General features: G+C 48.8%; 1 protein-coding gene across 1 annotated transcript in view; it reads left to right on the forward strand.

Moving 5' to 3' along the window:
• Positions 1-13,006, forward strand: part of LOC114434845 (kinesin-associated protein 3-like) — a 26,612-nt gene extending 13,606 nt beyond the window's left edge. The window contains exons 13-22 of the mRNA XM_028404276.1: positions 1,022-1,122; positions 3,767-3,875; positions 3,969-4,081; positions 4,201-4,366; positions 4,831-4,956; positions 5,260-5,358; positions 5,629-5,714; positions 7,613-7,802; positions 7,898-7,970; positions 12,762-13,006. Of these exons, the coding sequence (XP_028260077.1) occupies positions 1,022-1,122; positions 3,767-3,875; positions 3,969-4,081; positions 4,201-4,366; positions 4,831-4,956; positions 5,260-5,358; positions 5,629-5,714; positions 7,613-7,802; positions 7,898-7,970; positions 12,762-12,876 (1,178 nt within the window). The 3' untranslated portion in view covers positions 12,877-13,006. The remainder of the gene's footprint in view (positions 1-1,021; positions 1,123-3,766; positions 3,876-3,968; positions 4,082-4,200; positions 4,367-4,830; positions 4,957-5,259; positions 5,359-5,628; positions 5,715-7,612; positions 7,803-7,897; positions 7,971-12,761) is intronic.
• The last annotated feature ends 340 nt before the right edge of the window (positions 13,007-13,346 follow it).

The following is a 13,346-nucleotide window of genomic DNA, read 5'->3' on the forward strand; positions in this document are numbered from 1 at the left end:
TATCTGCATGCTGCTGCGCCTCAGGTTTGATAAGCTCTCTGTGCTCGTCGTGTTGGACAGAAAATCACTTTTAGCATATTTCCATACTACCTTTTTCAGCCTCTGTCATATTTGTGATTTTATTTTTCTCTCTCTGTGTAAAGTTCAGTGTTTATGTGCCTCCTTTAGCTCCGTCTCAGTCCACTGCCTGCAGCTGAAGACTGATTGTGTCGCAGCATTTCAACAAGGCCGCCCCACTTTAAAGGAGGGGTCACGACCCAACCGATCCCATGATTCATTGCACTGCTTATTTTTCAGTTTGTCTGTCAGTCAGAAGTTGTCGCTGTTTAGTGTTGCATCAGGAAGCAGCTCACAGTATAAGATCCTCCTGCTTGCAGCATCAGTGTTACTCTGAATGGAGACACAGATAAACCCGTGAAGAGTCCCTTCCCCCTCTGCTCTCCAGTGTTGGTTCTATGAGGCTTTTGGCTGTTTTTAAGCTCAGTCTGTGCTTCAGAGACCAAACACTGCTCAAACGGGGCCACATTTGTTGGAGGTTGTCCTCAGCTTGTCCTCCGGGTGTGTGAAGGATCACAAACACAGCCTTTAAAGGTGTCTTTTATTTCCAATAATAGAATCCACAGAACACATTTTCCACTGCTTTCACCTGGAACCAGCAGTGCTGCTCGTGTGGACACAGAACATGTCACAGTGCAGCAGTGTTTTTTGTGTGTGTGTATAAATCTGTGAGAAGCACCTGTGAACTTTGATTAATCAAATGTTTTAGTATGATTGAACTGTCCCTTAAAGAAGCATTAAACAAGTGTGTTTTTATATATGCATGAGAGTCAGGACAGACTGCGGTGGACTGGGTCGGGTCCTGCTCCAGCAGACGTCGCTGTTAAAAAGCCCATTCAGCCCATTAATATGTTCACAAAACACACAGCACTCCAAGATGTGGTCATTGGCATCTCACGGACGTTACGGCACAACCAGTCATTCATGCGTTGACTTCCCTCCTCCTCCTCTGTTTATGTTACAGCTGACGAGGGCCAGAGGCAGCTCAGCATGTGCATTCTGTACCACATCAGCATGGACGACCGATTCAAGTCCATGTTTGCCGACGCAGACTGCATACCGCAGGTAAGACTGGCTAATGTACGCCGCCAGCAGACCAAGACAGACACATTAGCATCAGCGGCTAGGGACGCCTGGGAATTAATGCATGAGAAGCAGTGAGAGGGAGGGACGCTGCACATCTGGAGGACGGCTGCTCAGCCTCCACTGTGATGACAGCGCCGCTTTTTCTTCTCTTTCCACCGAGTCCTAAAACTCTCACACCATTTCACCTTTCTGTGTCATCTCAGCACATCAGCCGCTTAACTACCCCGTTAGTTTAGAAGTCCTCATCATGGAACCCTCCTCGTGACATTTGTGTTGAGTGGTCCTGATTGAGCTGACCCGGTCAGTCGCTCCTCTCATCACTGGCGATAAGCTGAATGTGTTTGTTTGTGGGGATTGGGTGTAGATGCCGCCCAGATGTGGCTGAGGGTCTGCTGTTTGTTCGGAAGGTCACAGCAGCAACGGATCTGAACCTGGAGGTCTCTCTGTGGCAGGGAGGACGCTGACTAGCAGCATGACCAGGATGTGACCTCTGACCTCGCCCTGAGGTCCACTCACAGCCAGTGTTAATTTTGGCAGCAATTTTGGATTTAGTTTTTATTTTAGTCTTGTGACTAAAATGTCATTTGATTTTAGTCACATTTTAGTCATCAACATTTTTAAAGTTTTAGTCTAGACTAAATATCAAATAATTTTAGTCGACTAAATCTGCCGTGGATTTAGTCGACTGAAATTCTATGATATATATTTTTCATGAAATAATTAAGGTTTGAAGTGCAATAAAAACAGGCACAGCTTTAACTTGTGTTATTTGAAACAAACACCTCTTTATTTTATTGCTATGACCTTTTCACAAAAGAACCAGTGAACAGTGAGCTGCTCTCCCTGAACACACTGTTCAGTCATGACCTTCTTCATGAATCCTCCATAACTACAGCAAAATAATTCAGTGACTTAGAAACAGGTCGCATGCTGTAAAACCTTCAGCAGCAGTGTCTTCATTTATAGATTTTGTCACGTGTATCTTTGAACGGAAGTTAAGATGACTCGTCTGCAAATGTCGCTTCAGGTTTATTGTTTTTACCGCTGATAGTCGCTCCGCACGGTTTGTAAACCGTCTTGATTGTCTTGAAATTAAACGTGTCCGTGTGTCTGTTCTTCTCCTGTGTTGTGTTACCATGCATGAGGACGCCTTCTTCCAGCATCGCGGGGTAACGTCCTTACAGAGAGAGCACTTCTGATTGGCTCTCTGCCGCCGTCTCCTGATTCGTCCTTCCCTTTCCACAAACAAAATCTGCTCTGATTGGATCTCGTCTCCATCAATAATTTCGTCTCGTTTTTATTCGTTGACGAAAGTGTCAGTACATTTCGTCTTCGTTTTTGGCACCGTGCGTTAGTTTTTATTTAGTTATCGTCTCGTTTTTATCAGCAAAAAAAGGTCGTTAACGAAAACTATGACGAAAATGATTCGTCAACAAAATTAACACTGCTCACAGCAGCTCTCTCTCTCTCTCTCTCTCTCTCTCTCTCTCTCTGCTGTTCTTATGGTTTACATACAAATCTAAATGAAATGATCAGATGCATCTTTATCTTCGGCTGGCTCCTGCTGTGAGATGAATGGTGAAGGTCTGTCGTCGTGGTGAGAGTTTCATTAGAAGCTGGAGTTCTTCACACCTGAGTGGAAACACCTGAAGAAGCTCTGAGACCCAGCAGAACGGTTTGTCTGCACTGAGGTGTCGTTGTTTTCAGCTAAAAGATGATAAACAGCCAGTGTGTCCAGGAGCTATCATCAGGAACTCTGTGTTTTTAAATTATTCCAGCTATGACTGCCTGTGTTATATATTTAGATATTTTTTGACGTATTGTTCAAATCTTCCTTAAATTCCCGTCCATCCTTGAAATTCCGGGGGAAAGTACAGCCATCCTTTAATAAACTGCTTCACTGCATCTCCCAGCTTTTCATCCTCCACCTATTTCTTACGGTTAGGCGCTCTGTTTTATCACTTTCCCAGGGTAGGGACTGACCTGCCCCTTTCCCCGTCTGCAGGTTTTAATGGGGTCAGGCTTGGTGTGGATGTGGGTTTTGCAGAGCGGTGTGAGGGAGCAGCGGTTACAGAGGTGGTGGTGGTGGGGGGGGCAGCAGTGGCTGCGTGGGTCGGCCTGCGTCGTGGCACTGACGGGGCCTCCAGTGGCTGTCTGTGGTAAATAAGCAGAGGCAGGTGCCAGAGAGTCTAGACGGGCCTGATTTGGGGTCCGGGGCCCCTGGTATGTGATACCTAACCCAGGCCCAGCCCAGCCTGGCTCTCTCCTCTCTCTCTCTCTCTCTCTGATTCCTGACTCCTCACAGGGAAGCAGTCCACCTCTGCCCCCCGCTACCTCCTCCCAGCTCAAAGCCTTTCCTGTTTAATGTTAAATCAGCACAGGGGAGACGGACAGACAGATGGAGGCTGGGGGGGAGGAGGGGGAGGAGGGGGGAGGTGTAAGGGGAATATGCTCGCCTTCCCTTTATCACACACTTTCATACAAAGACACATTCTTTTAATTGATTCCCTCACTTGTAATGTTCTCACACACACACACACACACACACACACACACACACACACACACGCCGCTGATCACCTGCATTACTGGTTAATCTGTCTGTGTTTAATCTGATTGGCAGCTGATGAAGATGGTGTACGACTGTGGTGAGGAGAAGATGGACGTCGAGCTCATCTCTCTCTGCATCAACCTGGCTGCCAACAAGAGCAACGCCCAGGTCATCTGTGCGGGTATGAGCACCAGAGAACACACACACACACACACACACACACAAACCTGCGTCGCTGCTGCCTCTTTACCTTCCTGTCTCCCTGTTGCCGTAGGTAACGGCCTGAAGATGCTGATGAAGCGGGCCTTGAAGCTGAAGGATGTTCTGGTGATGAAGATGATCAGGAATCTTTCTCAACACAGTGGACCCACCAAGAGCCTCTTCCTGGTCAGAGACCTCTGTGACACACACATGCAGTTCTGGTCTGTGTGGGAAACAACAATACAATAGTGATCTGCACACAGCTGTTCATCTGTGTGTGTGTGTGTGTGCGTCCACGTGTACAGGACCACGTTGGAGATCTGGCCGCTCAGATCAGTGAGGAGGAGTCAGAGGAGTTTGTGATCGAGTGTCTGGGAACGATGGCCAACCTGACCATCTCCGACCTGGACTGGGCTCTGGTGCTCAGAGAGTACAACTTGGTGCCGTACCTGAAGGACAAACTCAAACCAGGTGTGTGACTCAAACCTCCATCGTTTACCACTCATCTCATTAATGAAAGATAACCTTCCTCATCCATCTCCCTTCAGAGGGAGCATGCAGGCCTCTCCCATGGCCGTCCTAACCTCTCACCTCTCACTCTAAGTCATGTTATCAGTGAGGCGTCACTGACACAGTGATGTGACGACGGACGACACACACAGCTACCTCTGCTGTTTCCGTTTCGTCTTCATCTTTAAGCAGAATCAGAGTAACGATGATTGATTTTCTTCTTCTTCTCCTCTTCTCCTCCTCGTCCTCCTCTTTGTGATCATGAATTAAGCAGTGCTCTGTGATTGTTGCAGTCAGTCCTCCCTCACTGTTGTTCAGTAGTTGTTGTTTAATTAGAACATGGAGGTCTCTCTGCCTCTGCTCTCACATCCAGACACTCCAGAGTGTGTTTGCTTCCAGTCAGTTGTTCTGTTGCCTGACGGCAGGTTGCGCTGAGGACGACCTCATCCTGGAGGTGGTCATCCTGATCGGCACCGTGTCCATGGATGACTCCTGTGCAGCCATGTTGGCCAAATCTGGCATCATTCCTGCTCTCATCCAGCTGCTCAACGGTAAGCAGCAGCTTCCTGTAGTGTTCCTGTGTGGCTTTTTATTGCTCTGTGGTAGCAGCTCATGCCTTCCCCTCCTCTGTTTGTAGTAATGATGTTTATACAAATATAAACTGGAAAAAAGAACAGAGAATTTCCAGCTACTTTGGAAATTCAAACTTTGCACTGACATTTATCAATAAGGAAATATTGGTTTTTCTTATTTTCTACTGAAAACTGATAACAAACACTATGGATGGGTGTTATTGATCCCGGTACCCGTGTCTGAATGGACCCCTGTAACCCTGCTGCCCTTGTTGTGTTCAGCCCAGCAGGAGGACGATGAGTTCGTGTGTCAGATCGTTTACGTCTTCTACCAGATGGTTTTCCACAAAGCGACCAGAGACGTCATCATCAAAGACACTCGTATCCTCTTCTGATGTGTCCCCGATGTGTGAACTGTCGACACTTCAGCCACTGTCACTGTGACCCTGTAGGATTATAACTTCAGTCACTGTTCATTCCTATCTACGTTTCCATAGTAACCCCTCTTGGTGTTTCGGTGGTGTAGTTGTGCAGTCTGCATGTTCTGGTTGTCTGTCTAAAACAGTATAAAACCGTCCCCGTCTTCCACCTCTGACCTCCATGACGGACAGAAAGCAGAAAAAGTTGTCTTTCCTTGAGTCCTGGCTCCAGAGGCCCCGGCCTACCTCATCGACCTGATGCATGATAACAACGCAGAGATCCGCAAAGTCTGCGACAACACCCTGGACATCATCGCGGTGAGTATGCAGCACAGAGGAATGCTGTCTGCCTCCACACATTCAGCAGACAGACCAACACCTGTCTGTGGCAGTACTGTCAGGTGTAATGTGCTGCTTCTCACACTGATGCTCCACTCACATGTGTTGTTGTTTGGCTCTGAGATACACAATACAAGAATTTTGGGTCAGTTATTCTCAGGACTGAAAGAAGTGACCGTAGCTGCTGATGTTAGGAGCAGTTATGAGCCGTCGCTAAGGTAGCCTGACACCTCTTGGTTGTCTGGTTTGGATGCTGTTGTTCTGTATGTCTGTAAGCAGCAGCAGCCTCTGGGGCTGAGAAGTGAAGGCCATGCTCAAGTGCCAGAAGCTGCAGTGCTCTCTGTGTCCTCTACGGGCTGTCTACAAAAACTGAGCCAGTTGCCATGTTTAAATGTCCAACTCTACAGCAGAAAGAAAGGTGTTTATGTGTTGATGAGGTCCGGCTGTGACGAACTGTACGAGACAATTTTTAAAGAAATCACTTAACCTCTTAGTGTGACCACCTTCAGCAGCAGGACATCACCTGCTCAGCTCAGATTGTGAGCTTTCTGCTTGGGAGGCTGCCCGCCCACCTCAGATCCACCTCCAGGAGGACTCCTGCCAACCTGGCAACAGTCGGAGCCTCCTTGCTCTCCTGTGGCTTTATGTAGCTGCAGATAGGTGGAGGAAACCTTAGCTGCTCCCACCCTTAGAGTATTATTGCAGATTTTAAAATGTCTATGTAAGAGCAGATTAAAGTCAAAGGGTTTCCTCTGTAGACCTCAGTCAGAACACACTCTGCAGTCAAAGCTGCTCCGGATGTCAGATTTGACGTCGGCGATTAACACTTGATGAATTCTTGGATCAGGCTGTGACTGACAGGTGTGGTCAGCTCCCAGTCAGTGTGTGATCGCTGCCAGACGTCAGATCAGCGTAATTAGCTGTAGATTACAGGCAGGCAGTGTAGCAGGGCAGAGGAAGTGTTTCATTGAAATTATCAGTGAGCCCTATTAAGCTGTGAACCACATGAAAGGCAGCTGCTGGGCTCTGGAGTGTGTCAGGGGCTGGACAGCAGAGGTGAGAGAGAAAGCAGAGCTGTGGACACACACACACACACACTCTGAGCAGGATCCTTCTGGCAGCGCCATCCCTGAGCAGCCGCCTTTGATCATCGCGACCCGCTCATGTACAAACACACAAACACACACGTGGCTTCAGCAGCGTCTTTGTAGTAGCTCCAGGTGGGACAGAGGCCGGATTCACAGTGATATTCTTAGCCTGAGCACATTTTCAGAGGAGCCTGTTCAAAAGCTTCCACACCTCATGCACTTCCTCACCCCTGCTGTGATGAGCTCCGCTGCCAATAGCTGATCAGTCATGACTTGATGATGCTTCGGCTTCTCACAAGGCGGTCAGGTGACGGAACCTGCCAGTGTGGAGCGGCGTGGTGACGGACGGTGGGCCGGTTTGAGTCAGCCGGCGCTGCTCTCTGGGCTCTGCTTTGAGTCTGAAGGATTGATGTGTTGGGCCGAGGCGGTGCAGTCTCAGAGAACAGAGGAAACACAGCACAGCTTCTTATCAGTCAGTCCAGCAGACTGTCACCAGATTCTGCTGGAAGCTCCTCCTTCTGCAGAACCTTTGTATTGCTGATGCATTCAGGGGCCTTCAGAGTGTTGATCATTGGGGATATTTTCCTTTGTTACGTCTCTTTCTACCTAAATAAACGCACCTAAAACCCTGAGTTATTATGAGCCCTCCTCTGTCTTGTTGGGATGAGGCTGCCTGACTCTGCTGCATCCACCAGGTGTGCTCCTAAACAAATCTAACAATGTATCCACAGAACCAGGATTGCTAAATGTCTGGATGTGACACCTCTGTTTTCTGTTCCCCTCCTTCAGGAGTACGATGAAGAATGGGGGAAGAAAATCCAGACGGAGAAGTTCCGCTGGTACAACAGTCAGTGGCTGGAGATGGTGGAGAACCGCCAGATGGACGAGGCAGAAGAACCCTTCCTGTACGGGGAGGACGGAGAGTCCTTCATGGGGAACGACGACATCCTGGAGAGGCCCGACCTCTTCTACACCGCAGGTACTGAGGACGTCGTGTCAGTTCATCTGAACCCACTGACGCTCGGACCGTTTGGTGAATGTGTTTGTGTTTGTGTTTGTGTGCTTTTAATCCAGATGGGATTATCAGTCCGGACTTTTACAGCGACTTCCAGAACGGAGAGCTGGGACAGACGGGATACATGAGCAGGTACTGAGCTGCACCTGCACCCCACAGACAGGCTGCCTCAATAACACACAGTCACTTATCACAGCTATTAGGTCTTCACACAAAGAACTGTGAACAGATTAAAATTGTAGATTACCAAGAAAAAATCCTGGATAATCTCTGGGATTAATAAATCAGGACATGCTTTATTTTGCACAGCTGGGTCAACCTCATCAGAATCAGAATCATGTTTTATTGCCATGTAAGTGAAGAGGATTCACATTAATAGGAATTTTCCTTAGTGAACGTATAATAAATAATAAAACGTAACGTATAATAATTAACATGAAATAAGATCAAACTAAGATAGCAAAATAAGGTAAATAAGATGAAATAAGGTGAAGTAAACAATGTAATCTAAGAGTGAAGCTATAAACTGACCGGACAATGAACAGGACATGAGTGGTGGTTGTAGTTGCAAACATAGACCTTGATATGAAAGAGTGTAACAGTGTAACAGGTACCACATGGGTCGGTGAGGTGGTACTGGTGTGCAAGGCACACCCACATCAGTGAGGCGAGCAACAGTACAGAACCTGACGTTCTGATTCCTAAATCGCCGATAAACGTCCTTATTGATCAATCCTACCGTGGGGGATAATTTGATTAGCAGAATTTCATGCAGCATTAAAACCGGCTGAGGTTCATCCACACTGAACAGAAAGAAAGATTTTTCTTTTTATATAAATATATCTGACTCTGTCATCTCAGAGAATAATCACACTTCCTGTTTTTTTCTGAGAATCTCCAGTATGACGTTTTTTATTGTAAATGTATGATTTTAATCTGTGTTTTATCATTTAACTCTCTTTAATGTCACAGAATATTCAGATTGCTCTAAAATACCATCATAACTGATGAGGCTCGCGCCTCTGTCATGTTGTTGGACTGTGTGTGACGCAGCGTGGACTGAGAATGAGACGCATATTTTAAATGTGCTTTTGTGTTTAGATGTTCAAATCTGCTAAAAGCCTACATTTGGAACATCAAACACACACACACACACCCACACTCACGGCTGTGACTGTGGGTCTGCAGCCGTCAGCGGGGCAGGTTGTCTTTGTCCAGGACGGCTGGTCGTGTCAGACAGGAAGCGGTGAGCTGTGAGTGTTTACCTTCAGCTCGTCCGGCGCTGCCCTCTCTCACTCTGTTATTCTGAATCACTATTCGCTGATGTGTGTTATTGAACCGAGCGCGGCCTGAGTCAACAACCCTCGCCAATCCCAGAAGGCATCACTCCGCCCCGCAGCTTTGAGAACAAACACTCTCCGTCCGCCTGCGCCTCTCCCGTAGCTCCACGGCTCCAATACATCAACTGCTTCGGTCCCAGTTGGACATTCCTCAGTGAAACGTGAACCTGGAGCCTGGGAATCAGAATCAGTGCTGTTATCACTGAAGGCCGCTCTGCTTCCTCTGCAGGCCCGATATGGAGCAGCTCATTCGATACGCTGCTGAGATGATGAATGGTGGGGAGTTTATTAAGAGTAATTTGTCTTGTTTATTATCGAGCCGCAGCGCGCGCGTGATAAAGCCTCTGCTCGGCGGACTTTGTGTTTTCGCCGGCGCAGATGTTTGTCTTGGCTGCAGAGAAGCTGCCTGCGAGTGTCTGAGGAGAGGACAGCCACTTGGACAGAGTCGGAGAGAGAAGTCCCAATCAGCGCTGCCTTCACTCACCGCGTGCATGGCTCTCCCTCTCTTTGTTACTGATACCGTTTAAACACACCGCGGGCGCCGGGGGAATCTGAGTCTGTGAGACTGTTTGAATTTGGCCGCTGGACTCTGAGTGATCCAGGTTAACATAATAATCAAAGCCGGCTCCGCTGCTTATTTTAAACTACGTGTGAAACATGGTGTGAATGGGGCTTTTGAAAGTGGACTCATTCCTGTCCAATCACCTTTATTTGTAGGAATATGATGACGGGTTCTATACTAACCCTGAACCGCAGGCTGTAAATAAAGATGGACACCGTCTGTGATGTCACCCGTAGGTTTCTGTGGAGCGGTTCTGTAGCTTCATTTGTGGGAATATTTGTGTTAACCAGCCGCTGAGTTTCCCCCACACCGATGTAGGTGAATTGATGGCTTTAATCCTAATTGTGTTGTGTCACCTTGTTATGGTGCTTCTGTTTAGCATGTTGTCCAATATGGCTGAATATTGACCTGATGATAGTGATGGATTAACTGCAAACATCTTGAATGTCTGATCCAGCGGTGCTGCTGGTTACTGTTAAACATCCTTCAGACTTTCTGAGTTTGGTAACAATGCCGGAGGCGTCCAGTAGAGAGCAGCGTGGCGGACGGGCCGTGTGTGACTGTGAACAGCAGAATCAATGAGCGCTTTGAGAGGCTGTCAGGACGCGATGAGGCGCCGGGGAGTGAAGCGAGGCAGAAATAAAGGCGCTGCAATCAGGTGAGACGTGGAGATACGCAGAGCGAGCCCTGGTGGTTCGCTGTAACCTGAGCGGTGACAGCGGGCACAGATCAAAGCGGGGCCCTGGAAGAGGCAGACGCAGGGGGGGGCGGAGGGTCACGCCCAAGGAGGAAAAAGGGCCTGATTCCCTTTCCTGTTCACTACCGAGGAATGCTCTCTGCGGGACGGGGCCCGCCGCTCGTCCCGCCGCCTCCTGTGGCTGCTCCTCAGGGGCCGAGCTGGCATCTGTGGGAACACAGGGCCCCTTTGTCTCCGGCCGCCCCTCCCTCCTCATTTAGGCAGCGTGTCACAACACACATAAAGCCGGTGAGGTGGCAGACGGGTTGATTTGCATGTTTCATATTGAGAGAAATCAGAGCTGACAGCGGCCGAGTGAGGCTCAGGCGTCCAGAACATTCAGGCTGCAGCAGCACCGTGTCCGGCGGCGGGCACTTTATAACTGACAGTTATAAAGTCTGGTCTCTGCTCCTCTGTGTCAACACACACACCATCAGGTCTGCAGTCAGACGTGTGTGTGTGTGCAGCTCAGACAGACACTCGCTGAGTGTTGGTCATGTGACTCCATCATGGCTTCCTGCTGGCTGCTGAGGGGGACAGAGGGTTTGTTTTTAATAGTCCATGGGCCAGATGAGATATCGGTACCACTCAAGGTGGCAAAGGTTGCTTATACTTTTTGAAAAGATACATGCCTGTAGTCAACATTTTGGTATGATAACCCTTCTGAAGTCACAGCTAAATTATGGTTATCAGCTGTTAAAGTTACCTTCCCCCATTGAAAAAATGCATTTTTGACACAGGTCCATATCTTGGTATTGGCCCTTGTTAAGGACATAATTCAATGACCTATATTATTATAAGGTTATTATAAGGCCTACATGCAGAATGAAGTGGTTTGATGGACTATTTGAAGCTCGGCTTGATTCTGATGTGTTTTATTATTGGACAGGATGTTTTCCAGACACACCGGTGTGTTCAGGCAATCACAGGGTTAAAAAATAGATTATAATCTCTGGCAAAAGAATTTCCTGTGGGATTAATAAGGTTTAATTTTATCTTAATACATGTGTTTACATAATAAAGCTGTCAGTCACCTGTTTTCTTACTCACAGTTTTTCTTTAATGATGAAGCCAAAGTTCAGAATGATGAAGTTTTGCTCATTAAGATCAACTTTTTAAAAACTCTTCTAATCTGTCTGTTTGTGGTTAATGTCAGGATGAAGAACAGGTTGACAGGTTGTAGGAGATAAGTCAGTCACTGGGCTTAATGCTGACTTGAAGGGGAAATATTTCATTTTTCACCCTCACAGCTTCTCTGAACAGCCTGGAGTCCAGGCCCAGAAACAGGCAGGCAGGCAGGCGCTGGAGTGACTCAGAGCTCCAGTGTTCCTTCCAGCCTCCTTTAGCCTGGCTCTGAAATCCCCCTGACAGGCGTAGCGTGCGGAGAGGAAAAAGACATATTTCTGCTGGAGAGGAGGGGGTGGAGGGGGCGAGGCAGCGGGGGGGCACAAGCAAAACACAGAGAGGGAGAAGATGGGGGCGGTGGAGGGGTGAGGACGGGGGGTGAGGATATGCTGCGAGCGGTGTAACTGATCGCTGGAAGTGATTTGGCTAAAAACAACACGTCATTATAGGCGCTCGCAGGGGCAACGCAAACAGCTCGTATTTTAGAGAGCCGGGAGAGGCCGGGCCGCAGAGCGCTTCCACAGCAGAGAGGCGGGACCGGTGCGAGATGTGGCGTCATCCATCACAGCCCAGTTTATCCATCACCCGCTCCGGCCTGACCCCATCACCAGGCACAAACTCCCAGCAGCTGGTCAGAAGATGGAGCGTGAAATCAGCCCCTCCATCCCTGTAGAGCCTGATTTACACGCTGCAGATACAGGCCGAGAGGGCGGCCAGCTCCTCCAGCTCCGGGCCGCCGGCCTCCACCCTCGTCACGTAGCCGTGTTTTGACATCTCTCCATGTTTTTTTTTTTGGCTTGGCCGCTCTGCTGTTTACCCGGCGGCCGTTAGCAGCGTGTGACTCTCACACTCGGTGGCGATGTCCGACACCTGCACCCTGCAGATGAATACTGCGTCACTTCTTATGAGCCTCTGTCACAGTCCTGGGCCCTGAGGAGGTGGAGGGGTTCCCCTCACTCATGCCTGGTGTCAGAGCGCCACCTGGTGGTGTTTGTTAGATATGTGGACAAGCAGTCCCTCTGTTTTTAAACCAGTATGACTTCCTGTGTGTTTAGATGGAGGCTGGGAGAGTGTTGATTGATTGTGACAATCACTGCACATTATTGATCCATCTGACGTGTGATGAAATGATGTGTACTTCCTGTCTGTTGGTCTCTCAGTGCATCGGAGCAGTTTGTCCCCTCAGCTAAGCTGGCAGCAGACCGACCCGTCAGCGCGTACGGCTTCCGTCCGGATGAACACTTCTTCTACAACTACAGCACCGACTCGCGGTAAAGCGAACCCTCCGACACACCTCACTGTCCCACACACACACCTCACTGTCCCACACACACACACACACACACCTCACTGTCCCACACACACACACACACACACCTCACTGTCCCACACACACACACACACACACACCTCACTGTCCCACACACACACACACACACACCTCACTGTCCCACACACACACACACACACACCTCACTGTCCCACACACACACACACACACACACCTCACTGTCCCACACACACACCTCACTGTCCCACACACACACCTCACTGTCCCACACACACACACCTCACTGTCCCACACACACACACCTCACTGTCCCACACACACACCTCACTGTCCCACACACACACACCCCTCACTGTCCCATATACACACACACACACACACCTCACTGTCCCACACACACACACACCTCACTGTCCCACACACACACACACCTCACTGTCCCATACACACACAC

The sequence above is a fragment of the Parambassis ranga genome, chromosome 4 (assembly GCF_900634625.1).
Source record: "Parambassis ranga chromosome 4, fParRan2.1, whole genome shotgun sequence".
NCBI classification, from domain to species: Eukaryota; Metazoa; Chordata; class Actinopteri; family Ambassidae; genus Parambassis; species Parambassis ranga.